This window comes from Oncorhynchus mykiss, chromosome 10, assembly GCF_013265735.2.
Source record: "Oncorhynchus mykiss isolate Arlee chromosome 10, USDA_OmykA_1.1, whole genome shotgun sequence".
Lineage (NCBI taxonomy): Eukaryota > Metazoa > Chordata > Actinopteri > Salmoniformes > Salmonidae > Oncorhynchus > Oncorhynchus mykiss.
The window spans coordinates 6645747-6672675 of record NC_048574.1 but is presented as its reverse complement, the minus strand read 5'-3'; the positions used below and the strand labels follow the sequence as shown (position 1 = coordinate 6672675).

Sequence of the window (26929 nt, the reverse complement as noted above, 5' to 3'; positions counted from 1 at the left end):
TACTGTGATGCAATGATGAAAACGGTGTGCTTGACTTTAACACTGATGAAGCAGGTTGTCAGGTTTTCTGTTCTGATAGTATGTTGACGGTATAACCAGTTTCACACATCCCATTTGAATTTACCAACAACAAACAGTGGTTTTATTTACACATGTTACAATGGAGCACTTTGTCAGTTTACAATAAAAGAGGGAGGGAGGGAGGGAGGGAGCTGTATAGTGTTGAATCCGACTTGTCCTCCCTCCTCTTCAGGGTTTCCAGGTACTGGTGGAGACGGAGTGGTTGGACTACGGTCATAAGTTTGGCGACCGCTGTGGTCACCAGGAGAATGCTGCCGACGTGAGTGAGCAGTGCCCGGTCTTCCTCCAGTGGCTGGACTGTGTTCATCAGCTGTTCAAACAGTTCCCATGCCTCTTCGAGTTCAACGAAGCCTTCCTGGTACGTACACTACACCTTGACTTTACCATCTCTCTCTCTCTCTCTCTCTCTATATATCTCTTTATTTGTCAATCTCTCTTTTCTTCACACATTCACACTCTCTCTCTCTCTCCCTCTCTCTCGTTCTCTTTCCCCCTCTCTCTCTCTCGTTCTTTCCCTCTCTCTTTCGTTCTCTTTGCTCTTGCCTAATCTCTCTTTCTCTCCTACACACGGTCTGTTTGGAGAGGCAGCCACAATTTACTAGTCTTTTGTTGGCATATAAGACCTTTCTTAAAGATCATTTAAGGTTTCTACATGAAATAGATATGACTGTAACCTTTGAACACAGTGTTTGTGTGTGGTATGTAATGAATTTGACAATTGTAAAGACCTATCTGTGTGTGACTGTTCTGTGTAGTAGTTTAGTACTGTTACTGTGTAGTAGTTTAGGAGTGTTACTGTTACTGTGTAGTAGTTTAGGAGTGTTACTGTTACTGTGTAGTAGTTTAGGAGCGTACTGTTACTGTGTAGTAGTTTAGGAGTGTTACTGTGTTCTGTGTAGTAGTTTAGGAGTGTTACTGTGTTCTGTGTAGTAGTTTAGGAGCGTACTGTTACTGTGTAGTAGTTTAGGAGCGTACTGTTACTGTGTTGTAGTTTAGGAGCGTACTGTTACTGTGTAGTAGTTTAGGAGTGTTACTGTGTAGTAGTTTAGGAGTGTTACTGTGTAGTAGTTTAGGAGTGTTACTGTGTAGTAGTTTAGGAGTGTTACTGTGTAGTAGTTTAGGAGTGTTACTGTGTAGTAGTTTAGTAGTGTTACTGTGTAGTAGGTTAGGAGTGTTACTGTGTAGTAGTTTAGGAGCGTACTGTGTTCTGTGTAGTAGTTTAGGAGTGTTACTGTGTTCTGTGTAGTAGTTTAGGAGTGTTACTGTGTTCTGTGTAGTAGTTTAGGAGCGTGCTGTGTTCTGTGTAGTAGTTTAGGAGTGTTACTGTGTAGTAGTTTAGGAGTGTTACTGTGTAGTAGTTTAGGAGTGTTACTGTGTAGTAGTTTAGGAGTGTTACTGTGTAGTAGTTTAGGAGTGTTACTGTGTAGTAGTTTAGGAGTGTTACTGTGTAGTAGTTTAGGAGTGTTACTGTGTAGTAGTTTAGAATTGTTACTGTGTAGTAGTTTAGGAGCGTTACTGTGTTCTGTGTAGTAGTTTAGGAGCGTTACTGTGTTCTGTGTAGTAGTTTAGGAGCGTTACTGTGTTCTGTGTAGTAGTTTAGGAGTGTTACTGTGTAGTAGTTTAGGAGTGTTACTGTGTAGTAGTTTAGGAGTGTTACTGTGTAGTAGTTTAGGAGTGTTACTGTGTAGTAGTTTAGGAGTGTTACTGTGTAGTAGTTTAGTAGTGTTACTGTGTAGTAGTTTAGGAGTGTTACTGTGTAGTAGTTTAGGAGTGTTACTGTGTAGTAGTTTAGGAGCGTTACTGTGTTCTGTGTAGTAGTTTAGGAGTGTTACTGTGTTCTGTGTAGTAGTTTAGGAGTGTTACTGTGTATATTAAGGAATGTATAAAGGCCTACCGTGTGTTTAGTTTAGGAGTGTTACTGTGTAGTAGTTTAGGAGTGTTACTGTGTAGTAGTTTAGGAGTGTTACTGTGTAGTAGTTTAGGAGTGTTACTGTGTAGTAGTTTAGGAGTGTTACTGTGTAGTAGTTTAGGAGTGTTACTGTGTAGTAGTTTAGGAGCGTTACTGTGTTCTGTGTAGTAGTTTAGGAGCGTTACTGTGTTCTGTGTAGTAGTTTAGGAGTGTTACTGTGTTCTTTGTAGTAGTTTAGGAGCGTTACTGTGTTCTGTGTAGTAGTTTAGGAGTGTTACTGTGTTCTTTGTAGTAGTTTAGGAGCGTGCTGTGTTCTGTGTAGTAGTTTAGGAGCGTTACTGTGTTCTGTGTAGTAGTTTAGGAGTGTTACTGTGTTCTGTGTAGTAGTTTAGGAGTGTTACTGTGTATATTAAGGAATGTATAAAGGCCTACCGTGTGTTTAGTTTAGGAGTGTTACTGTGTAGTAGTTTAGGAGTGTTACTGTGTAGTAGTTTAGGAGTGTTACTGTGTAGTAGTTTAGGAGTGTTACTGTGTAGTAGTTTAGGAGTGTTACTGTGTAGTAGTTTAGGAGTGTTACTGTGTAGTAGTTTAGAATTGTTACTGTGTAGTAGTTTAGGAGCGTTACTGTGTTCTGTGTAGTAGTTTAGGAGCGTTACTGTGTTCTGTGTAGTAGTTTAGGAGTGTTACTGTGTTCTGTGTAGTAGTTTAGGAGTGTTACTGTGTAGTAGTTTAGGAGTGTTACTGTGTAGTAGTTTAGGAGTGTTACTGTGTAGTAGTTTAGGAGTGTTACTGTGTAGTAGTTTAGGAGTGTTACTGTGTAGTAGTTTAGTAGTGTTACTGTGTAGTAGTTTAGGAGTGTTACTGTGTAGTAGTTTAGGAGCGTACTGTGTTCTGTGTTCTGTGTAGTAGTTTAGGAGTGTTACTGTGTTCTGTGTAGTAGTTTAGGAGTGTTACTGTGTTCTGTGTAGTAGTTTAGGAGTGTGCTGTGTTCTGTGTAGTAGTTTAGGAGTGTTACTGTGTAGTAGTTTAGGAGTGTTACTGTGTAGTAGTTTAGGAGTGTTACTGTGTAGTAGTTTAGGAGTGTTTACTGTGTAGTAGTTTAGGATTGTTACTGTGTAGTAGTTTAGGAGTGTTACTGTTTAGTAGTTTAGGAGTGTTACTGTGTTCTGTGTAGTAGTTTAGGAGCGTTACCGTGTTCTGTGTAGTAGTTTAGGAGTGTTACTGTGTTCTGTGTAGTAGTTTAGGAGTGTTACTGTGTTCTGTGTAGTAGTTTAGGAGTGTTACTGTGTTCTGTGTAGTAGTTTAGGAGTGTTACTGTGTAGTAGTTTAGGAGTGTTACTGTGTAGTAGTTTAGTAGTGTTACTGTGTAGTAGTTTAGGAGTGTTACTGTGTAGTAGTTTAGGAGTGTTACTGTGTAGTAGTTTAGGAGCGTTACTGTGTTCTGTGTAGTAGTTTAGGAGTGTTACTGTGTTCTGTGTAGTAGTTTAGGAGTGTTACTGTGTATATTAAGGAATGTATAAAGGCCTACCGTGTGTTTAGTTTAGGAGTGTTACTGTGTAGTAGTTTAGGAGTGTTACTGTGTAGTAGTTTAGGAGTGTTACTGTGTAGTAGTTTAGGAGTGTTACTGTGTAGTAGTTTAGGAGTGTTACTGTGTAGTAGTTTAGAATTGTTACTGTGTAGTAGTTTAGGAGTGTTACTGTGTTCTTTGTAGTAGTTTAGGAGTGTTACTGTGTTCTGTGTAGTAGTTTAGGAGCGTTCTGTGTAGTAGTTTAGGAGTGTTACTGTGTAGTAGTTTAGGAGTGTTACTGTGTAGTAGTTTAGGAGTGTTACTGTGTAGTAGTTTAGGAGTGTTACTGTGTAGTAGTTTAGGAGTGTTACTGTGTAGTAGTTTAGGAGTGTTACTGTGTAGTAGTTTAGGAGTGTTACTGTGTAGTAGTTTAGGAGTGTTACTGTGTAGTAGTTTAGTAGTGTTACTGTGTAGTAGTTTAGGAGTGTTACTGTGTAGTAGTTTAGGAGCGTTACTGTGTTCTGTGTAGTAGTTTAGGAGTGTTACTGTGTTCTGTGTAGTAGTTTAGGAGTGTTACTGTGTATATTAAGGAATGTATAAAGGCCTACCGTGTGTTTAGTTTAGGAGTGTTACTGTGTAGTAGTTTAGGAGTGTTATTGTGTAGTAGTTTAGGAGTGTTACTGTGTAGTAGTTTAGAATTGTTACTGTGTAGTAGTTTAGGAGCGTACTGTGTTCTGTGTTCTGTGTAGTAGTTTAGGAGTGTTACTGTGTTCTGTGTAGTAGTTTAGGAGCGTGCTGTGTTCTGTGTAGTAGTTTAGGAGTGTTACTGTGTAGTAGTTTAGGAGTGTTACTGTGTAGTAGTTTAGGAGTGTTACTGTGTAGTAGTTTAGGAGTGTTACTGTGTAGTAGTTTAGGAGTGTTACTGTGTAGTAGTTTAGGAGTGTTACTGTGTAGTAGTTTAGGAGTGTTACTGTGTAGTAGTTTAGGAGTGTTTACTGTGTAGTAGTTTAGGGTTGTTACTGTGTAGTAGTTTAGGAGTGTTACTGTTTAGTAGTTTAGGAGTGTTACTGTGTTCTGTGTAGTAGTTTAGGAGCGTTACCGTGTTCTGTGTAGTAGTTTAGGAGTGTTACTGTGTTCTGTGTAGTAGTTTAGGAGTGTTACTGTGTTCTGTGTAGTAGTTTAGGAGTGTTACTGTGTTCTGTGTAGTAGTTTAGGAGTGTTACTGTGTAGTAGTTTAGGAGTGTTACTGTGTAGTAGTTTAGTAGTGTTACTGTGTAGTAGTTTAGTAGTGTTACTGTGTAGTAGTTTAGGAGTGTTACTGTGTAGTAGTTTAGGAGTGTTACTGTGTAGTAGTTTAGGAGCGTTACTGTGTTCTGTGTAGTAGTTTAGGAGTGTTACTGTGTTCTGTGTAGTAGTTTAGGAGTGTTACTGTGTATATTAAGGAATGTATAAAGGCCTACCGTGTGTTTAGTTTAGGAGTGTTACTGTGTAGTAGTTTAGGAGTGTTACTGTGTAGTAGTTTAGGAGTGTTACTATGTAGTAGTTTAGGAGTGTTACTGTGTAGTAGTTTAGGAGTGTTACTGTGTAGTAGTTTAGGAGTGTTACTGTGTAGTAGTTTAGGAGCGTTACTGTGTTCTGTGTAGTAGTTTAGGAGCGTTACTGTGTTCTGTGTAGTAGTTTAGGAGTGTTACTGTGTTCTTTGTAGTAGTTTAGGAGTGTTACTGTGTTCTGTGTAGTAGTTTAGGAGCGTGCTGTGTTCTGTGTAGTAGTTTAGGAGTGTTACTGTGTAGTAGTTTAGGAGTGTTACTGTGTAGTAGTTTAGGAGTGTTACTGTGTAGTAGTTTAGGAGTGTTACTGTGTAGTAGTTTAGGAGTGTTACTGTGTAGTAGTTTTCGAGTGTTACTGTGTAGTAGTTTTCGAGTGTTACTGTGTAGTAGTTTTCGAGTGTTACTGTGTAGTAGTTTAGGAGTGTTACTGTGTAGTAGTTTAGGAGTGTTACTGTGTAGTAGTTTTCGAGTGTTACTGTGTAGTAGTTTTCGAGTGTTACTGTGTAGTAGTTTAGGAGTGTTACTGTGTAGTAGTTTAGGAGCGTTACTGTGTTCTGTGTAGTAGTTTAGGAGTGTTACTGTGTTCTGTGTAGTAGTTTAGGAGTGTTACTGTGTATATTAAGGAATGTATAAAGGCCTACCGTGTGTTTAGTTTAGGAGTGTTACTGTGTAGTAGTTTAGAAGTGTTACTGTGTAGTAGTTTAGGAGTGTTACTGTGTAGTAGTTTAGGAGTGTTACTGTGTAGTAGTTTAGGAGTGTTACTGTGTAGTAGTTTAGGAGTGTCACTGTGTAGTAGTTTAGGAGTGTTACTGTGTAGTAGTTTAGGAGTGTTACTGTGTAGTAGTTTAGGAGTGTTACTGTGTAGTAGTTTAGGAGTGTTACTGTGTAGTAGTTTAGGAGTGTTACTGTGTAGTAGTTTAGAATTGTTACTGTGTAGTAGTTTAGGAGCGTTACTGTGTTCTGTGTAGTAGTTTAGGAGCGTTACTGTGTTCTGTGTAGTAGTTTAGGAGTGTTACTGTGTTCTGTGTAGTAGTTTAGGAGTGTTACTGTGTAGTAGTTTAGGAGTGTTACTGTGTAGTAGTTTAGGAGTGTTACTGTGTAGTAGTTTAGGAGTGTTACTGTGTAGTAGTTTAGGAGTGTTACTGTGTAGTAGTTTAGGAGTGTTACTGTGTAGTAGTTTAGGAGTGTTACTGTGTAGTAGTTTAGGAGTGTTACTGTGTAGTAGTTTAGGAGTGTTACTGTGTAGTAGTTTAGGAGTGTTACTGTGTAGTAGTTTAGGAGTGTTACTGTGTAGTAGTTTAGGAGTGTTACTGTGTAGTAGTTTAGGAGTGTTACTGTGTAGTAGTTTAGGAGTGTTACTGTGTAGTAGTTTAGGAGTGTTACTGTGTAGTAGTTTAGGAGTGTTACTGTGTAGTAGTTCAGGAGTGTTACTGTGTAGTAGTTTAGGAGTGTTACTGTGTAGTAGTTTAGGAGTGTTACTGTGTAGTAGTTTAGGAGTGTTACTGTGTAGTAGTTTAGGAGTGTTTACTGTGTAGTAGTTTAGGAGTGTTACTGTGTAGTAGTTTAGGAGTGTTACTGTGTTCTGTGTAGTAGTTTAGGAGCGTTACCGTGTTCTGTGTAGTAGTTTAGGAGTGTTACTGTGTTCTGTGTAGTAGTTTAGGAGTGTTACTGTGTTCTGTGTAGTAATTTAGGAGTGTTACTGTGTTCTGTGTAGTAGTTTAGGAGTGTTACTGTGTAGTCGTTTAGGAGCGTTACTGTGTTCTGTGTAGTAGTTTAGGAGTGTTACTGTGTTCTGTGTAGTAGTTTAGGAGTGTTACTGTGTAGTAGTTTAGGAGTGTTACTGTGTTCTGTGTAGTAGTTTAGGAGTGTTACTGTGTTCTGTGTAGTAGTTTAGGAGCATACTGTTAATGTGTAGTAGTTTAGGAGTGTTACTGTGTATATTAAGGAATGTATAAAGGCCTACCGTGTGTTTAGTTTAGGAGTGTTACTGTGTAGTAGTTTAGGAGTGTTACTGTGTAGTAGTTTAGGAGTGTTACTGTGTAGTAGTTTAGGAGTGTTACTGTGTTCTGTGTAGTAGTTTAGGAGCGTTACCGTGTTCTGTGTAGTAGTTTAGGAGTGTTACTGTGTTCTGTGTAGTAGTTTAGGAGTGTTACTGTGTTCTGTTTAGTAGTTTAGGAGTGTTACTGTGTTCTGTGTAGTAGTTTAGGAGTGTTACTGTGTAGTAGTTTAGGAGCGTTACTGTGTTCTGTGTAGTAGTTTAGGAGTGTTACTGTGTTCTGTGTAGTAGTTTAGGAGTGTTACTGTGTAGTAGTTTAGGAGTGTTACTATGTAGTAGTTTAGGAGTGTTACTGTGTTCTGTGTAGTAGTTTAGGAGCGTACTGTTAATGTGTAGTAGTTTAGCAGTGTTACTGTTAATGTGTAGTAGTTTAGGAGTGTTACTGTGTTCTGTGTAGTAGTTTAGGAGTGTTACTGTGTTCTGTGTAGTAGTTTAGGAGTGTTACTGTGTTCTGTGTAGTAGTTTAGGAGCGTTACTGTGTAGTAGTTTAGGAGTGTTACTGTGTTCTGTGTAGTAGTTTAGGAGTGTTACTGTGTTCTGTGTAGTAGTTTAGGAGTGTTACTGTGTTCTGTGTAGTAGTTTAGGAGTGTTACTGTGTTCTGTGTAGTAGTTTAGGAGCGTTACTGTGTAGTAGTTTAGGAGTGTTACTGTGTTCTGTGTAGTAGTTTAGGAGTGTTACTGTGTTCTGTGTAGTAGTTTAGGAGTGTTACTGTGTTCTGTGTAGTAGTTTAGGAGTGTTACTGTGTAGTAGTTTAGGAGTGTTACTGTGTTCTGTGTAGTAGTTTAGGAGTGTTACTGTGTAGTAGTTTAGGAGTGTTACTGTGTAGTAGTTTAGGAGTGTTACTGTGTTCTGTGTAGTAGTTTAGGAGTGTTACTGTGTTCTGTGTAGTAGTTTAGGAGTGTTACTGTGTATATTAAGGAATGTATAAAGGCCTACCGTGTGTTTAGTTTAGGAGTGTTACTGTGTAGTAGTTTAGGAGTGTTACTGTGTAGTAGTTTAGGAGCGTACTGTGTTCTGTGTAGTAGTTTAGGAGTGTTACTGTGTAGTAGTTTAGGAGTGTTACTGTGTAGTAGTTTAGGAGTGTTACTGTGTAGTAGTTTAGGAGTGTTACTGTGTAGTAGTTTAGGAGTGTTACTGTGTAGTAGTTTAGGAGTGTTACTGTGTAGTAGTTTAGGAGTGTTACTGTGTAGTAGTTTAGGAGTGTTACTGTGTAGTAGTTTAGGAGTGTTACTGTGTAGTAGTTTAGGAGTGTTACTGTGTAGTAGTTTAGGAGTGTTACTGTGTAGTAGTTTAGGAGTGTTACTGTGTAGTAGTTTAGGAGTGTTACTGTGTAGTAGTTTAGGAGTTTCACTGTGTAGTAGTTTAGGAGTTTCACTGTGTAGTAGTTTAGGAGTGTTACTGTTACTGTGTAGTAGTTTAGGAGTGTTACTGTGTTCTGTGTAGTAGTTTAGGAGTGTTACTGTGTTCTGTGTAGTAGTTTAGGAGTGTTACTGTGTTCTGTGTAGTAGTTTAGGAGTGTTACTGTGTAGTAGTTTAGGAGTGTTACTGTGTAGTAGTTTAGGAGTGTTACTGTGTAGTAGTTTAGGAGTGTTACTGTGTTACTGTGTAGTAGTTTAGGAGCGTTACTGTGTAGTAGTTTAGGAGCGTTACTGTGTAGTAGTTTAGGAGTGTTACTGTGTTCTGTGTAGTAGTTTAGGAGTGTTATTGTGTTCTGTGTAGTAGTTTAGGAGTGTTACTGTGTTCTGTGTAGTAGGTTAGGAGCGTACTGTGTTCTGTGTAGTAGTTTAGGAGTGTTACTGTGTTCTGTGTAGTAGTTTAGGAGTGTTACTGTGTTCTGTGTAGTAGTTTAGGAGTGTTACTGTGTTCTGTGTAGTAGTTTAGGAGTGTTACTGTGTAGTAGTTTAGGAGTGTTACTGTGTAGTAGTTTAGGAGTGTTACTGTGTAGTAGTTTAGGAGTGTTACTGTGTAGTAGTTTAGGAGTGTTACTGTGTAGTAGTTTAGGAGTGTTACTGTGTTACTGTGTAGTAGTTTAGGAGTGTTACTGTGTAGTAGTTTAGGAGTGTTACTGTGTAGTAGTTTAGGAGCGTTACTGTGTAGTAGTTTAGGAGCGTTACTGTGTAGTAGTTTAGGAGTGTTACTGTGTTCTGTGTAGTAGTTTAGGAGTGTTATTGTGTTCTGTGTAGTAGTTTAGGAGTGTTACTGTGTTCTGTGTAGTAGGTTAGGAGCGTACTGTGTTCTGTGTAGTAGTTTAGGAGTGTTACTGTGTTCTGTGTAGTAGTTTAGGAGTGTTACTGTGTTCTGTGTAGTAGTTTAGGAGTGTTACTGTGTTCTGTGTAGTAGTTTAGGAGTGTTACTGTGTAGTAGTTTAGGAGTGTTACTGTGTAGTAGTTTAGGAGTGTTACTGTGTAGTAGTTTAGGAGTGTTACTGTGTAGTAGTTTAGGAGTGTTACTGTGTTACTGTGTAGTAGTTTAGGAGTGTTACTGTGTAGTAGTTTAGGAGTGTTACTGTGTAGTAGTTTAGGAGTGTTACTGTGTAGTAGTTTAGGAGTGTTACTGTGTAGTAGTTTAGGAGTGTTACTGTGTAGTAGTTTAGGAGTGTTACTGTGTAGTAGTTTAGGAGTGTTACTGTGTAGTAGTTTAGGAGTGTTACTGTGTAGTAGTTTAGGAGTTTCACTGTGTAGTAGTTTAGGAGTTTCACTGTGTAGTAGTTTAGGAGTGTTACTGTTACTGTGTAGTAGTTTAGGAGTGTTACTGTGTTCTGTGTAGTAGTTTAGGAGTGTTACTGTGTTCTGTGTAGTAGTTTAGGAGTGTTACTGTGTTCTGTGTAGTAGTTTAGGAGTGTTACTGTGTAGTAGTTTAGGAGTGTTACTGTGTAGTAGTTTAGGAGTGTTACTGTGTAGTAGTTTAGGAGTGTTACTGTGTAGTAGTTTAGGAGTGTTACTGTGTTACTGTGTAGTAGTTTAGGAGTGTTACTGTGTAGTAGTTTAGGAGTGTTACTGTGTAGTAGTTTAGGAGTGTTACTGTGTTCTGTGTAGTAGTTTAGGAGTGTTACTGTGTTCTGTGTAGTAGTTTAGGAGTGTTACTGTGTATATTAAGGAATGTATAAAGGCCTACCGTGTGTTTAGTTTAGGAGTGTTACTGTGTAGTAGTTTAGGAGTGTTACTGTGTAGTAGTTTAGGAGCGTACTGTGTTCTGTGTAGTAGTTTAGGAGTGTTACTGTGTAGTAGTTTAGGAGTGTTACTGTGTAGTAGTTTAGGAGTGTTACTGTGTAGTAGTTTAGGAGTGTTACTGTGTAGTAGTTTAGGAGTGTTACTGTGTAGTAGTTTAGGAGTGTTACTGTGTAGTAGTTTAGGAGTGTTACTGTGTAGTAGTTTAGGAGTGTTACTGTGTAGTAGTTTAGGAGTGTTACTGTGTAGTAGTTTAGGAGTGTTACTGTGTAGTAGTTTAGGAGTGTTACTGTGTAGTAGTTTAGGAGTGTTACTGTGTTACTGTGTAGTTGTTTAGGAGCGTTACTGTGTTCTGTATAGTAGTTTAGGAGTGTTACTGTGTAGTAGTTTAGGAGTGTTACTGTGTAGTAGTTTAGGAGTGTTACTGTGTTCTGTGTAGTAGTTTAGGAGTGTTACTGTGTAGTAGTTTAGGAGTGTTACTGTGTTCTGTGTAGTAGTTTAGGAGTGTTACTGTGTTCTGTGAAGTAGTTTAGGAGTGTTCTGTGTAGTAGTTTAGGAGTGTTCTGTGTAGTAGTTTAGGAGTGTTACTGTGTAGTAGTTTAGGAGTGTTACTGTGTAGTAGTTTAGGAGTGTTACTGTGTAGTAGTTTAGGAGTGTTACTGTGTTCTGTGTAGTAGTTTAGGAGTGTTACTGTGTTCTGTGAAGTAGTTTAGGAGTGTTCTGTGTAGTAGTTTAGGAGTGTTCTGTGTAGTAGTTTAGGAGTGTTACTGTGTAGTAGTTTAGGAGTGTTACTGTGTAGTAGTTTAGGAGTGTTACTGTGTAGTAGTTTAGGAGTGTTACTGTGTTCTGTGTAGTAGTTTAGGAGCGTGCTGTGTTCTGTGTAGTAGTTTAGGAGTGTTGCTGTGTATATTAAGGAATGTATAAAGACCTACCGTGTGTGTTTTTGTTCCTCTCCCCCAGGTCAAGCTGGTGCAGCACACGTACTCGTGTCTGTACGGGACGTTCCTGTGTAACAACGGGCGGGAGAGAGAGGTCCGCAACATCCACAACCGCACCTGCTCCGTCTGGTCTCTGCTCCGCTCCGGCAACAAGAACTTCCAGAACTTCCTCTTTATCCCCGGTCATGATATGGTACCCACTACTGTCCCTTCTCCTCTCCTCTCTTCTCCTCTCTTCTCTTCTCCTCTCCTCTCTTCTCCTCTCCTCTCTTCTCTTCTCCTCTCCTCTTCTCCTCTCCTCTCCTCTCTTCTGTCTTCTCTCCTCTCCTCTCTCCTGTCTTCTCCTCTCCTCTTCTCCTCTCCTCTCCTCTCCTCTGTCTTCTCTCCTCTCCTCTCTCCTGTCTTCTCCTCTCCTCTCTTCTCTTCTCTCCTCTCCTCTCTTCTCTCCTCTCCTGTCTTCTCCTCTCCTCTCTTCTCTCCTCTCCTGTCTTCTCCTCTCCTCTCTTCTCTCCTCTCCTGTCTTCTCCTCTCCTCTCTTCTCCTCTCTTTTCCTCTCTTCTCCTGTCAAATTCTCTCTTTTCCTCTCTTCTCCTGTCCTGGTTATTAACAGAGGGATCAGGTGTGCTTCACATGTCACAGTAGCAAAAAAATAGGACCCCTCTGTGGAAAGGTGAGACTCTCTCCACCACGTTTTGCTCTAGGAACGCCGAACAGGCCTCACAAGGACTCTTCTGAAGGTCCCCCGGTACTAGTTGAAAACATGAATGGAAGTATATATGGAGACTGTTTAGTAGCAAAAAAATTAAGGGTTTAAATACATATTAATAAGAAATATTTCCTGTTTCTTCTTACATCTCTCAGATATAGGACAGACACTTCAGAAACAAACTTCCTTTACTTTACATTTCTTTGGGGGGGGGGCGGGTCTGTTGTTCCATGTAGTGAATCTGTTACTCAATGTGTTTGTATAGGCTAGTAGCAGTGAGGACCCCAAAAATATATATATTTATGATGCTTCAAGGGATCAAATATTTTAATTGTCCTTGGTATGACCTTTTTCAAACAATTCCATTTAGTTTAGTATAACCCCTCGTCCAGTTTTATCTGCTAAGGGTTAATAAAGAAGGAAAGATGTACTCATCCAATATATTCAGTGGATGAGCACCAATAGCTCATATGTATGTATGTATGTATGTATGTATGTGTGTGTGTGTATATATATATATATATATATATATATATATATATATATATATATATATATATATATATATATATATATATATATATATATATATATATATATATATATATATATATATATTTAATAGCATACATATATTATTAGTACTATTTTCATTTTTATTTATTTATTATTTACTATACGGGTGCATTGTCATGCTGAAACAGGGAAGAACCTTCCCCAAACTGTTGCCACAAAGTTGGAAGCACAGAATCTTCTAGAGTGTCATTGAATGTTGTAACGTTAAGATTTCCCTTCAATGGAATTATTCTTCCTCCGCCAAACTTTACAGTTGGCACTAATGCATTCGGGCAGGTAACGTTCTCCCGGCATCGGCCAAACCCAGATTCGTTTGTCGGACTGCCAGATGGTGATGCGTGATTCATCACTCCAGAGAATGCGTTTCCAACTGCTCCGGAGTCCAATGGCGGCGAGCTTTACACCGCTATAGCCGGCTGCTCGGCCATGTAAACCCATTTCATGAAGCAATTTTTACGCGCTTCAACGCTTGGCGGTCACGTTTGTGAGCTTGTGTGGCCTACCACTTCGCGGCGTAGCCGTTGTTTCTCCTAAACGTTTACGTCTTAACAATAACAGCAGTTGACCGGGGAAGCTCTAGCAGGGCAGAAATTTGACGAACTGACTAGGTGGAAAGGTGGCAACCTATGACAGTGCCACGTTGAAAATCACTAAGCTCTTCTGTACGGGCCATTCTAATGCCAATGTTTGTCTATGGAGATTGCATGGTTGTGCGTTCGATTTTATACACCTGTCAGCAACGGATGTAACTGAAATAGCCAAATCCACTAATTTGAAGGGGTGTCCACATACTTTGGGCCATGTAGTGTATATCAGCAACAATTTAAATGGCTTTACTGAGACAAAAAGTTATTTGTGTTTTTTTTATTGACCTCTGATCTCTGCTCCTACCTGTCCCCTGTGTCCAGGTGTTGCAGCCTGTGTGCCACACCCGGGCCCTGCAGCTGTGGACGTCCGTCTACCTACCCACCTCCTCCCCCTGCACCTCTGCCGAGGACGCCATGGAGCTCTACCTGTCCCCCAGCGTACAGGGAGACGAGCTCACCTCACGGTCCCTGGACAGGTGGGGCTATCCACTCACTCTATTCTACTATCTCTGTCCACTCTCTCTATTCTTCTCTCTCTGTCCACTCTCTCTATTCTACTATATCTGTCCACTCTCTCTATTCTTCTCTCTCTGTCCACTCACTCTATTCTTCTCTCTCTGTCTCTTAGTGCATTTGTAAAAACCATTGACTTAATTATATCTCCTTTTATCTCTTGAGCTCTTGTCTTTTCAAGGATTTATTTTAGTTATTGATTTAAGGATTTACTCACAGTGGGGGTAAATCAAGATGAACAGGCTCATGGTGAAAACTGCATGTGGGGCTCTGTATCTACAGCTCTAGTGTTTTTAGAAAAGGCTCCTCAACAGCTTCTACCACCAAGCCATAAGACTGCTAAACAATGAGTCAAATGGCCACCCAGACTATTTACATTGACACTCTATTTGTTTTGTGCACTGCTGCTACTCGCTGTTTATTATCTATGCATAGTCACTTCACCCCTACCTACATGTACAAATTACCTCAACTAACCTGTACCCCCGCACACTGACTCGGTACTGGTACAGCAGGGAAGCTCACCTGCCTGCCCTCTAGTGGTACAGAAGGGAAGCTCACCTGCCTGCCCTCTAATGGTACAGCAGGGAAGCTCACCTGCCTGCCCTCTAGTGGTACAGCAGGGAAGCTCACCTGCCTGCCCTCTAGTGGTACAGCAGGGAAGCTCACCTGCCTGCCCTCTAGTGGTACAGAAGGGAAGCTCACCTGCCTGCCCTCTAGTGGTACAGAAGGGAAGCTCACCTGCCTGCCCTCTAGTGGTACAGAAGGGAAGATCACCTGCCTGCCCTCTAGTGGTACAGAAGGGAAGCTCACCTGATTTAATGAAGCTCCACTACTTTCATTAACTTGAGATTTGTATTCATACCCCTCTGTGCAGGCTTCCTAAAACTCGCTCCATGGACAACCTGGTGTCTGCCTTTGAGAACGGGGTGGCCCTCACCCGCACCTCCAGCGACCCCAACCTCAACAAGCACTGTCAGGAGGGCCGTACTGCCCATGGCCTGGAGCCTATGGCTTCTGTAGGAGGAGGGGCCGCACCCGACAGCCCCGAGGACGTCAGCCCTGACACGGGATTGGAAAGCGACGACTCGGAGGTGGAGCCTGTCACTCAGACTCCTCCTACCACACCCGTGGAGATGGAGCAGAGGGAAGAGGGCTTCGAGGAGGCGGAGATGAGAGAGGAGATCTGTCTCACCACCCAGCCCCTCCCCCCCATTTGTCTGGAGCAGGGCAACCCCCACTTCCCCCCTCTCCCCCTGCTCACACCCCTCCTCCACCAGGCCCTCTCCCAGACCACTAACCCCCCAGTTCCTCCCCCTCGACTGCCACATCAGACGGCTGACAGTCACTCCAGGACTACCTCGGTCACTACCCGTCCTGCCTGCATACCATCACCACCTGCCTGGAAGGGCCCGCTACCGGCAGCCGTTCTGAACGGGCCTATCACCAACGGCCTCCAGAACGCCCCCTCCGCTTCTGCAGAGATGCCGGCACTCGAGCAGCTAGTTCCCACGTTCCCTACGGCCATGGAGGACTCCACCGAGACGCTCACGGACGAAGCAGAGGTCCCACCAACGCTGCCCCCTAGAATCAGAGAAAGTCTAGGCCAACCCAAAGCCACAGAATGGGCCTTACCCGAGACCCAGGGAGAGGAGAGCGAGGGGAAGAGGACCGAGAGTGTGTGTGGTAGAAACTTAGTGCCTCTGAGAGAGTGTGTGGTAGCAGTACCAACATCAAAAGAAGCAGCATCCTCCGCCTCCACAGTGCCCCCTGTTGACAACAGCCAGGCTGTGGCATTGCGACGCCCGGTCTCCCAGAACCAACTGCGTGTCAGTGAGGAGCTGTCTCTGCTGGGCTCTCACTGGGACAGTGTCCAGGGCATGGTCCAGTCTGCCTGCAGCACTGCGGCCAGCCACTCTGGCCTCTCAGCCAACCTCTCGACAGGCTTCTGTCGTGCCCTTCAGCCCACGGCCTACCAGAGCCGACGCCTGGCTGGCAAGCTACTGCGCACCCAGGGCATGGCCGTGCCTAACGGGGGTTGGCAGTACGGCCGAAGGGAGAGGGAGGAAAGGGTTCGCTCCTCGGCTCCAGCCCCAGTCAGCTCCAGCCCTGTCAAGTCAGGGTCCAGCTGGCTCTCTGCAGTCAGAAGCAGCTCGGGCTACGCTGCCATCATGGGCCCAACCACCACCAGCTCACCCTCTACCTTTTCAACCTGCCAACTCCTCCCAGCCTCTCCTTGCTCCTCAGCCTCCCCCCAGCCCCACCCGGCCTACCTGGATGATGATGGTCTGCCGGTGCCTGTGGACGCCGTGCAGCAGCGCCTCAGGCAGATGGAGGCGGGGTATAAACAGGAAGTGGAGGTGCTGAGAAGCCAGGTGCGCCAGCTGCAGATGAGGCTGGAGAGGAAACAGTACAGCACGCCGCCCTCCGAGCCTGACGTCGACTACGAGGACGACATTGTGAGTAGCTGTCCTACCTGGACTTTGAACAGTACCTCAATGTGTTATTATTGTGTTGTGAAAGGATATGCATGTAGGACATTACTAAATACTTCATAATTACAACCCAAATGTCAACTCTGGTGGAATTACACTTCAATAGAGAGAGTAATAGCCAGTAACCAAAACGGTGCACGTCACCCTCCTTCCCTCCCTCTCGTCACCCTCCCTCACTCCCTCCCTCCCTCTCGTCACCCTCCCTCCCTCCCTCTCGTCACCCTCCCTCCCTCCCTCTCGTCACCCTCCCTCCCTCCCTCTCGTCACCCTCCCTCCCTCCCTCTCACGTCACCCTCCCTCCCTCCCTCTCGTCACCCTCCCTCCCTCTCGTCACCCTCCCTCCCTCCCTCCCTCTCGTCACCCTCCCTCTCGTCACCCTCCCTCCCTCCGTCTCGTCACCCTCCCTCCCTCTCGTCACCCTCCCTCCCTCTCGTCACCCTCCCTCCCTCTCGTCTCGTCACCCTCCCTCCCTCCCTCTCGTCTCGTCACCCTCCCTCCCTCCCTCTCGTCTCGTCACCCTCCCTCCCTCCCTCCCTCTCGTCTCGTCACCCTCCCTCCCTCCCTCTCGTCTCGTCACCCTCCCTCCCTCCGTCTCGTCACCCTCCCTCCCTCCCTCCGTCTCGTCACCCTCCCTCCCTCCCTCCGTCTCGTCACCCTCCCTCCCTCCCTCCGTCTCGTCACCCTCCCTCCCTCCGTCTCGTCACCCTCCCTCCCTCTCGTCACCCTCCCTCCCTCCCTCTCGTCTCCCTCCCTCTCGTCTCGTCTCCCTCCCTCTCGTCTCGTCTCCCTCCCTCCCTCTCGTCTCGTCTCCCTCCCTCTCGTCTCGTCTCCCTCCCTCCCTCTCGTCTCGTCTCCCTCCCTCCCTCCCTCTCGTCTCCCTTCCTCCCTCTCGTCTCGTCACCCTCCCTCTCGTCTCGTCACCCTCCCTCCCTCCCTCTCGTCACCCTCCCTCCCTCCCTCTCGTCACCCTCCCTCCCTCCGTCTCGTCACCCTCCCTCCCTCCGTCTCGTCACCCTCCCTCCCTCCTTCTCGTCTCCCTCCCTCCCTCCCTCTCGTCACCCTCTCGTCTCGTCTCCCTCCCTCCCTCCCTCTCGTCTCCCTCCCTCCCTCCCTCTCGTCACCCTCCCTCCCTCCCTCCCTCTCGTCTCGTCTCCCTCCCTCCCTCCCTCTCGTCTCCCTCCCTCCCTCTCGTCTCGTCACCCTCCCTCCCTCCCTCCGTCTCGTCACCCTCCCTCCCTCCCTCTGTCTCGTCACCCTCCCTCCCTCCGTCTCGTCACCCACCCTCCCTCCTTCTCGTCTCCCTCCCTCTCGTCACCCTCCCTCCCTCTCGTCTCCCTCCCTCTCATGTTGACCTGTGTCCTCTCCGTCTCCAGACTTGTCTGCGTGAGTCAGACGACAGTGATGAGGAGGACAGTCTGTCAGACCACAGCGAGGACCGTTTCTCAGAGGGCAGCTGGGACAGAGTGGAGCAGAAGGACACAGAGGTCAGCGTTCCTCATAGTCTACTGCAGGTTTCTCTCTCTACTGCTTCTTATATATAACCATACCACAATACCCCACCCCCCCAATACCATACCACAATACCCCACCACCCCAATACCATACCCCAATACCCCACCACCCCAATACCATACCACAATACCCCACCACCCCAATTACCTAACCCCAATACCCTACCTCATTACCTAACCAACCCCCTAATCCCAACACCTAACCCCTACCTCTAACCTTATACTACATTGAACACTACAGCCCCTCCCACTCTCCTTTTACCTTTCTGCCCCAGATGCCCATCTGCCGCACACTGTTCTAATGTCAGTGTGTGTGTGTGTGTGTGTGTGTAGGTCACGAGGTGGGTGCCTGATCACATGGCCTCTCATTGTTTCAACTGTGACTGTGAATTCTGGATGGCCAAGAGACGTCATCACTGCAGGTTTGTTAAGCGTCAATCAAGAAGTCGAGATGTCTCTAGATAAGAGATGTCTCTGGATAAGAGATGTCTCTGGATAAGAGATGTCTCTGGATAAGAGATGTCTCTGGATAAGAGATGTCTCTGGATAAGAGATGTCTCTGGATAAGAGATGTCTCTAGATAAGAGATGTCTCTAGATAAGAGATGTCTCTAGATAAGAGATGTCTCTAGATAAGAGATGTCTCTGGATAAGAGATGTCTCTGGATAGGAGATGTCTCTGGATAGGAGATGTCTCTGGATAGGAGATGTCTCTGGATAGGAGATGTCTCTGGATAGGAGATGTCTCTGGATAGGAGATGTCTCTGGATAGGAGATGTCTCTGGATAAGAGATGTCTCTGGATAAGAGATGTCTCTGGATAGGAGATGTCTCTGGATAGAATAAGAGATGTCTCTAGATAGGATAAGAGATGTCCCTGGATAGGATAAGACATGTCTCTAGATAGGATAAGAGATGTCTCTAGATAAGAGATGTCCCTGGATAGGATAAGAGATGTCTCTAAATAGGATGAGATGTCCCTGGATAGGATAAGAGATGTTTCTAAATAGGATGAGATGTCCCTGGATAGGATAAGAGATGTCTCTAGATAGGATAAGAGATGTCCCTGGATAGGATAAGAGATTTCTCTAGATAAGAGATGTTTCTAGATAAGAGATGTCCCTGGATAGGATAAGAGATGTATCTAGATAGGATAAGAGATGTCCCTGGATAGGATAAGAGATGTCTCTAGATAGGATAAGATATGTCTCTGGATAGGATAAGACATGTCTCTAGATAGGATAAGAGATGTCTCTAGATAAGAGATGTCCCTGGATAGGATAAGAGATGTCTCTAGATAGGATAAGATATGTCTCTGGATAGGATAAGACATGTCTCTAGATAGGATAAGAGATGTCCCTGGATAGGATAAGAGATGTCCCTGGATAGGATAAGAGATGTCTCTAGATAGGAGATGTCCCTGGATAGGATAAGAGATGTCTCTAAATAGGATGAGATGTCCCTGGATAGGATAAGAGATGTCTCTAGATAGGATAAGAGATGTCCCTGGATAGGATAAGAGATTTCTCTAGATAAGAGATGTCCCTGGATAGGATAAGAGATGTCCCTGGATAGGATAAGAGATGTCTCTAGATAGGAGATGTCCCTGGATAGGATAAGAGATGTCTCTAAATAGGATGAGATGTCCCTGGATAGGATAAGAGATGTCCCTGGATAGGATAAGAGATGTCCCTAGATAGGATAAGAGATGTCTCTAGATAGGATAAGAGATGTCTCTAGATAGGATAAGAGATGTCCCTGGATAGGATAAGAGATGTCCCTGGATAGGATAAGAGATGTCCCTGGATAGGATAAGAGATGTCCCTGGATAGGATAAGAGATGTCCCTTGATAGGATAAGAGATGTCTCTAGATAAGAGATGTCCCTGGATAGGATAAGAGATGTTCCTTGATAGGATAAGAGATGTCTCTAGATAGGATAAGAGATGTCTCTGGATAGGATAAGACATGTCTCTAGATAGGATAAGAGATGTCTCTAGATAAGAGATGTCCCTGGATAGGATAAGAGATGTCCCTGGATAGGATAAGAGATGTCTCTAGATAAGAGATGTCCCTGGATAGGATAAGAGATGTCTCTAAATAGGATGAGATGTCCCTGGATAGGATAAGAGATGTCTCTAGATAGGATAAGAGATGTCCCTGGATAGGATAAGAGATTTCTCTAGATAAGAGATGTCCCTGGATAGGATAAGAGATGTCTCTAAATAGGATGAGATGTCCCTGGATAGGATAAGAGATGTATCTAGATAGGATAAGAGATGTCCCTGGATAGGATAAGAGATGTCTCTAGATAAGAGATGTCCCTGGATAGGATAAGAGATGTATCTAGATAGGATAAGAGATGTCCCTGGATAGGATAAGAGATGTCTCTAGATAGATAGGATAAGATATGTTTCTAGATAAGAGATGTCCCTGGATAGGATAAGAGATGTACCTGGATAGGATAAGAGATGTCCCTGGATAGGATAAGAGATGTCTCTAGATAGATAGGATAAGATATGTTTCTAGATAAGAGATGTCCCTGGATAGGATAAGAGATGTCCCTGGATAGGATAAGAGATGTCCCTGGATAGGATAAGAGATGTCTCTAGATAGATAGGATAAGATATGTTTCTAGATAAGAGATGTACCTGGATAGGATAAGAGATGTCCCTGGATAGGATAAGAGATGTCTCTAGATAGATAGGATAAGATATGTTTCTAGATAAGAGATGTCCCTGGATAGGATAAGAGATGTCCCTGGATAGGAGATCAAATGTATGCTCCTGTAAAGTGTAGGATACTAAACATAGTCCATACTTTCAACGCTCAGCAGATATTATACCGCACCTGCTAGGAATTTTAGATTTTAAAAAGCACTTAGCTGCACGAACGACAGCTCCTGTTTTGCGAAAAAAGTTTTAAAAAATATATATATTTTCTAGGATTTGTTTTACCGACCTTAGTTAAAAGTACTCTCTGGATAAGGAGCGTCTGTTAAATTACTGAAATGTGAATCTAGTTGACTCTGTCCTCTGACTCTGTCCTCCTCAGGAACTGTGGCAATGTGTTCTGTAAAGACTGCTGCCACCTGAAGCTGCCCATCCCAGACCAGCAGCTGTATGACCCTGTGTTGGTGTGTAACGTCTGCTGTGACCTGCTGCTGGAGGCTAGGAACAGAGAGATCCGCAGCCAGCAGCTCAAGAAGCCCATCGCCACAGCCTCCAGCTGAGAGACCAGAGAGAGAGAGAGAGAGAGAGAGCCCTTTACTGAATGGCTCAGTCTGGCCTGGCTTGGCTCGGTTCAGTTAGGACCTGGATCAGCACCATCTTGGGTCAGCTTTGGACAGATATGAGCCAAGTGCCCCATTCCCACTACCCTAACATGGTCTGGTCTTGGCTGTGGGGGAGGGGGGGGGGGGGGGTGGAGATGAGAAGGACTTGTTGCTCTGTGGGAGGGAGGCAAAGCTTGAGAATGGAGAGAGGCCATTGACTGCTGGGGATGAGAGACACTGACTGGAGTAGAAGAGGGGATGGTAGTGAATGAAATGTAGGAGGAAGAGGAGCAGATGTTCTCCCATTGAGTTCAACCCCTTTTGGTCAAACACATACAGCTTAGAAGGAAGGTTTCAGTGTCCTGTCCTGCCCTGTCCTGTCCTACCCTGTCCTGCCTTGCCCTGCCCTGTCCTGCCCTGACCTGCCCTGTCCTGCCCTGACCTGTCCTGTCCTGCCCTGTCCTGTCCTGCCCTGTCCTGTCCTGTCCTGTCCTGCCCTGTCCTGCCCTGCCCTGCCCTGTCCTGTCCTGTCCTGTCCTGCCCTGTCCTGCCCTGCCCTGTCCTGTCCTGTCCTGCCCTGTCCTGCCCTGTCCTGCCCTGCCCTGCCCTGCCCTGCCGTGCCCTGCCCTGCCCTGCCCTGCCCTGCCCTGCCCTGTCCTGTCCTGCCCTGTCCTGCCCTGCCCTGCCCTGCCCTGCCCTGCCCTGCCCTGCCCTGCCCTGTCCTGTCCTGTCCTGTCCTGTCCTGACCTGTCCTGTCCTGCCCTGCCCTGTCCTGTCCTGTCCTGTCCTGACCTGTCCTGTCCTGTCCTGTCCTGTCCTGGGGCTGTTGTCCTCCAGTGATGCATCATAACCCCCCTAACCCTGTAACCTACTGGGAGATGTTCCATCAACCCCCCCCCCCACACACACACACACACACACACACACACACACACTCTAGTGCACCTGTCATACACCAACAAGCCACTCTATGATGTGCCCCCCCCCCCCATACACACACACACACACACACACTCTAGTGCACCTGTCATACACCAACAAGCCACTCTATGATGTACCCCCCCCCCCCATACACACACACACACACACACACTCTAGTGCACCTGTCATACACCAACAAGCCACTCTATGATGTACCCCCCCCCCCATACACACACACACACACACACACTCTAGTGCACCTGTCATACACCAACAAGCCACTCTATGATGTACCCCCCCCCCCCATACACACACACACACACACACACTCTAGTGCACCTGTCATACACCAACAAGCCACTCTATGATGTGCCCCCCCCCCCCATACACACACACACACACACTCTAGTGCACCCGTCACACACCAACAAGCCACTCTATGATGTACCCCCCCCCCCCATACACACACACTCACACACCCCTACTCTCCTCAGAGGACAATCTCTCGCCCTCCTTAGTGTGGGGCATTCCAACGCCTTCACCTGTTCTACTGGTGACTTACGACAACTTTAAAAAGCAAAATGCTGCTACATTATCTAAAAGTCTCATATTTTTTGTATTATTATTTTGTGCACTACAAGAAATTTGAGACCAAACCCGAGTGAGAAAGGGAGGAGAGAAGAGAAAGAAAAAAAATGTTCTGTTTACTTGCGGTCGTATCTTTTATTGTAAAGCGTTTGAAGTTGAATGGACAAGTCTTAAAGTAACTGGAAGCCTGATGATGATGATGATGATGATGATGATGATGATGATGATGATGATGATGATGGTCTTTATGTTCATTAGGTCGGTTATGTACTTGTTCATTCCTGTGAGGTTTATTTAAAATAAAATAAAAAATAGATTTAAAAAATAATAATAATTAAAAAAATAATTATATGCACAGTTAATGTGGTTCTGTCTTTGTCAAGTGTAGCCCTGACAACGTTTAGAAAATCAGAGGTATCCCGCTATCTGTGTGGACAAAAGGTTCATTAAGATCAGATCTAGAATTGTCATCTGATCGGACGAGTCTCTTCAAAATAAACATTTTAATGAATCTGCTAAAGCAACCAGACCAGACAAAACTGTTTGCCATGAATCCAAATCAGAGTGTTGTCCTGCGATGTTGTCGTACACAGTATCACTTACAGTGCAAAGGTCACCCTGGAGAGTACTTGGCGGTCGTTCGTTGATGGGTTGAGGAGAGGGTTTGAATTAACGGAGTTTATACTTCTACACTGATGCGAGAGAGGCTTGATGTTGATGTACAGTAACATAGTTCTGCTTTTAACTGTTCAGACTTCCTCTTTAAATCAAACATTCTTGTCAGCTTCCTGTCCAAGAATGTCAATGCCTGGCACTTAAAATAACTCTGGAGAAAGTACTAAAGTGCTATGAATTTCCTTTTCAAAAATGTTATTTTCTTCCTGTACCGTAGGGGGGAGTTTGGCTAGCCTTGTATCTAAACGGAGTTTACCGTGTTACCAAACAGAAGTGAAACTTCAGGTAGGATGCCATGCTAGAGTTTGGTTGTGGATCCTAGAAATTGTCCTTATGGCAAAAAAATGAAAAATAAGTAGATTTTTGTTTCCGTCTAATCGGTCAGTTTTTTTAGTTTTTGTTCCTTGAGACAGAAGTGCCAATATTGTCTTTTTATTTCTCAAACCTTTTTCTCATGGAGACGACAGCAGGTCACTAACTGAACTGGCCAGTACTTGGTTTGTTTTAATGGGAGCTGCTTTAAAAATAAATACAAATAATGATGTAAAGAGTCGAACGTTAGATGAAGAGGTGATGAGATGATTTGTTAATAAATGTATGAACTGAAGATTTAAATGAGACGGTGAGCCTGTACGGTTGTCACGGTTACCCATTGCCCAATAACATTGGTTGTTTTTTTTGGGGGGGGGGGGGGGGCAAATCTGAATGAGGAAGTGGTGGAACCCAGATATGCAATGTAATGTAATATATAATTGTCTGATTCAGTACTGGTGGCTAAAACCTGTCACTTAGCGAATAATTGTGTAAAGGAAACAAATGCACTGTAAAAGAGATCCTATTGGTTAAAATAAACAAATATTATCTATCTCGTGTGTCATCTTCATTCTGTTTTTTTTTTATGTTATTATGTAATATTGTCCAACCATGTACTGTTTTCTTTTCTTCAAAGCTTCTCAGTGCATGTTTGGGACTTTTGGGGGGGGGGGGGGGGTTTAGAACAAATAAAAATCAATCATGCACATAACAGGCTTTTGAGTTCAGACCAGTAAAACCTGTCCCTCTTACCTATCCAGGACAGGAAGCTTGGCTGTACACCAATCACAGGACAGGAAGCTTGGCTGTACACCAATCACACTGAGACCACCCCCCCCCCCCCCCCCCCCCCCCCCCCCCCCCCCCCCCAACACTCTTCCCTCCACATGCCAACCCAGGAAGTAGAGCAGGTGGATTGGAGATCTCCTGCAATGCCGTCCCCCCAAAAGCAGGCTCAATCCGACTGCGGACTCTCCAATATCGAAGTTACCCTTCCCTGCTCTGACGGTTACGATATCAAGGACATGATCATGCATAGCCATCATGAACTGTAGTTTATTTTTCTTCCAGACAGTTAACCTCGTGTTGTAATGGCTTTAGCCTCAGACTTTGGTAAGATGGCCTGACGGAGGGGATCCAATGGGATGTTGGGGCAGCAGGTAGCCTAGTGGTTAGTGTTGGACTAGTAACCAGCAGGTAGTCTAGTGGTTAGAGTGTAGGGGCAGCAGGTGGCCTAGTGGTTAGAGTGTAGGGGCAGCAGGTAGCCTAGTGGTTAGAGTGTAGGGGCAGCAGGTGGCCTAGTGGTTAGAGTGTAGGGGCAGCAGGTAGCCTAGTGGTTAGAGTGTAGGGGCAGCAGGTGGCCTAGTGGTTAGAGTGTAGGGGCAGCAGGTAGCCTAGTGGTTAGAGTGTAGGGGCAGCAGGTGGCCTAGTGGTTAGAGTGTAGGGGCAGCAGGTGGCCTAGTGGTTAGAGTGTAGGGGCAGCAGGTGGCCTAGTGGTTAGAGTGTAGGGGCAGCAGGTGGCCTAGTGGTTAGAGTGTAGGGGCAGCAGGTGGCCTAGTGGTTAGAGTGTAGGGGCAGCAGGTGGCCTAGTGGTTAGAGTGTAGGGGCAGCAGGTGGCCTAGTGGTTAGTGTTGGACCAGTAACCAGCAGGTAGCCTCGTGGTTAGAGTGTTGGACCAGTAACCAACAGGTAGCCTAGTGGTTAGAGTGTTGGACTAGTAACCAGCAGGTGGCCTAGTGGTTAGAGTGTTGGACTAGTAACCAGCAGGTGGCCTAGTGGTTAGTGTTGGACTAGTAACCAGCAGGTGGCCTAGTGGTTAGTGTTGGACCAGTAACCAGCAGGTAGCCTAGTGGTTAGAGTGTTGGACTAGTAACCAGCAGGTAGCCTAGTGGTTAGAGTGTTGGACTAGTAACCAGCAGGTGGCCTAGTGGTTAGAGTGTAGGGGCGGCAGGTAGCCTAGTGGTTAGAGTGTTGGGCCAGTAACCAGCAGGTAGTCTAGTGGTTAGAGTGTTGGACTAGTAACCAGCAGGTGGCCTAGTGGTTAGAGTGTTGGACCAGTAACCAGCAGGTGGCCTAGTGGTTAGAGCGTTGGACTAGTAACCAGCAGGTAGCCTAGTGGTTAGTGTTGGACTAGTAACCAGCAGGTGGCCTGGTGGTTAGTGTTGGACTAGTAACCAGCAGGTAACCTAGTGGTTAGTGTTGGACTAGTAACCAGCAGGTGGCCTAGTGGTTAGTGTTGGACTAGTAACCAGCAGGTGGCCTAGTGGTTAGTGTTGGACTAGTAACCAGCAGGTGGCCTAGTGGTTAGAGTGTTGGACTAGTAACCAGCAGGTGGCCTAGTGGTTAGAGTGTTGGACTAGTAACCAGCAGGTAGCCTAGTGGTTAGTGTTGGACTAGTAACCAGCAGGTAGCCTAGTGGCTAGAGCGTTGGACAATTAACCAGCAGGTAGCCTAGTGGCTAGAGCGTTGGACTAGTAACCAGCAGGTGGCCTAGTGGTTAGAGCGTTGGACTAGTAACCAGCAGGTAGCCTAGTGGCTAGAGTGTTGGAACAGTAACCAGCAGGTAGCCTAGTGGTTAGAGCGTTGGACTAGTAACCGAAAGGTTGCTAGATCGAATCCCCGAGCTGACAAGGTAAAAATCTGTCATTCTGCCCCTGAACAAGGCAGTTAAACCCACTGTTCCTAGGCCGTCATTGTAAATAAGAATTAGTTCTTAACTGACTTGCCTAGTTAAATAATGGTTCATTCAAGATTAAATAAATTGTGGGGTGCCATTAATAACAGAACAATAGATCATAGATGCATTGGCAGTGTAAAGTTGATGAATAATGACCCTCTGCTATTGGTTCTTCATTTCACATGGATCCTGATGGAGGTTCCCTGGCGAGACGCCCTAAAACCACGGCCACGGCTACGACCGGAAGTGACTTCGTAGCATTTTTCCTATTTCCTGTTACGTTAATTCTCCTAACCTCTTGCGTAAATTCTCCGAGCCAGCAACGTTAGTTCTCCTAGCCTGCTACGAAAAGGCACTTATAATTGTAGCTGTATCCAGCTAGTGTGTTTTTTAGTGAATCTCGTCCCCCAGGCAATGGCACATCCTAGTGAGAAATAACTTCCTGTAGTTTCCAAATTTGACCACACGGTGGTAGTGTTTTGAAGTTAATAATTTTATTCTATATGCCACAGTATAATATAGTCACAGTGCAGCAGTAAAGCCCCCCCGTGGGGCCAGGACACAGACAGGCTCTTCTTCATCAGAAAGCTTTCTCAGAAATGACTTCATGCCATGACGGTGTGTTGGAGGTAGGGGTCATTCATATTCATACATTAGATACACCCCTCTATCTGAACGCACAGACATGTAGGAGGACCACAGTTTCTCCCTGACAGTAATAAACAAAGCTGCTTCCTCTCTGTAACCAGGAGGAGGTGAAAGGCTTCTCCTCTATGACCAAGAGGAGGTGAGAGGCTTCTCCTCTATGACCAGGAGGAGGTGAGGCTTCTCCTCTATGACCAGGAGGAGGTGAGGCTTCCCCTCTCTGACCAGGAGAAGGTGAGGCTTCCC

General features: G+C 44.9%; 1 protein-coding gene across 11 annotated transcripts in view; it reads left to right on the top strand.

Moving 5' to 3' along the window:
* Positions 1-21349, top strand: part of LOC110519104 (myotubularin-related protein 4) — a 112415-nt gene extending 91066 nt beyond the window's left edge. For 9 of the 11 annotated variants that reach the window (XM_036989589.1, XM_036989583.1, XM_036989584.1 and 6 more), the window contains 7 exons: positions 254-439; positions 11229-11399; positions 13397-13551; positions 14466-16047; positions 17457-17594; positions 17928-18016; positions 20646-21349. In XM_036989589.1, coding sequence (XP_036845484.1) covers positions 254-439; positions 11229-11399; positions 13397-13551; positions 14466-16047; positions 17457-17594; positions 17928-18016; positions 20646-20823 — 2499 coding nt within the window. In that variant the 3' untranslated portion in view covers positions 20824-21349. The remainder of the gene's footprint in view (positions 1-253; positions 440-11228; positions 11400-13396; positions 13552-14465; positions 16048-17456; positions 17595-17927; positions 18017-20645) is intronic. The other 2 variants (XM_036989587.1, XM_036989592.1) reach the window with 1 other exon arrangement.
* Positions 21350-26929: the final 5580 nt, after the last annotated feature.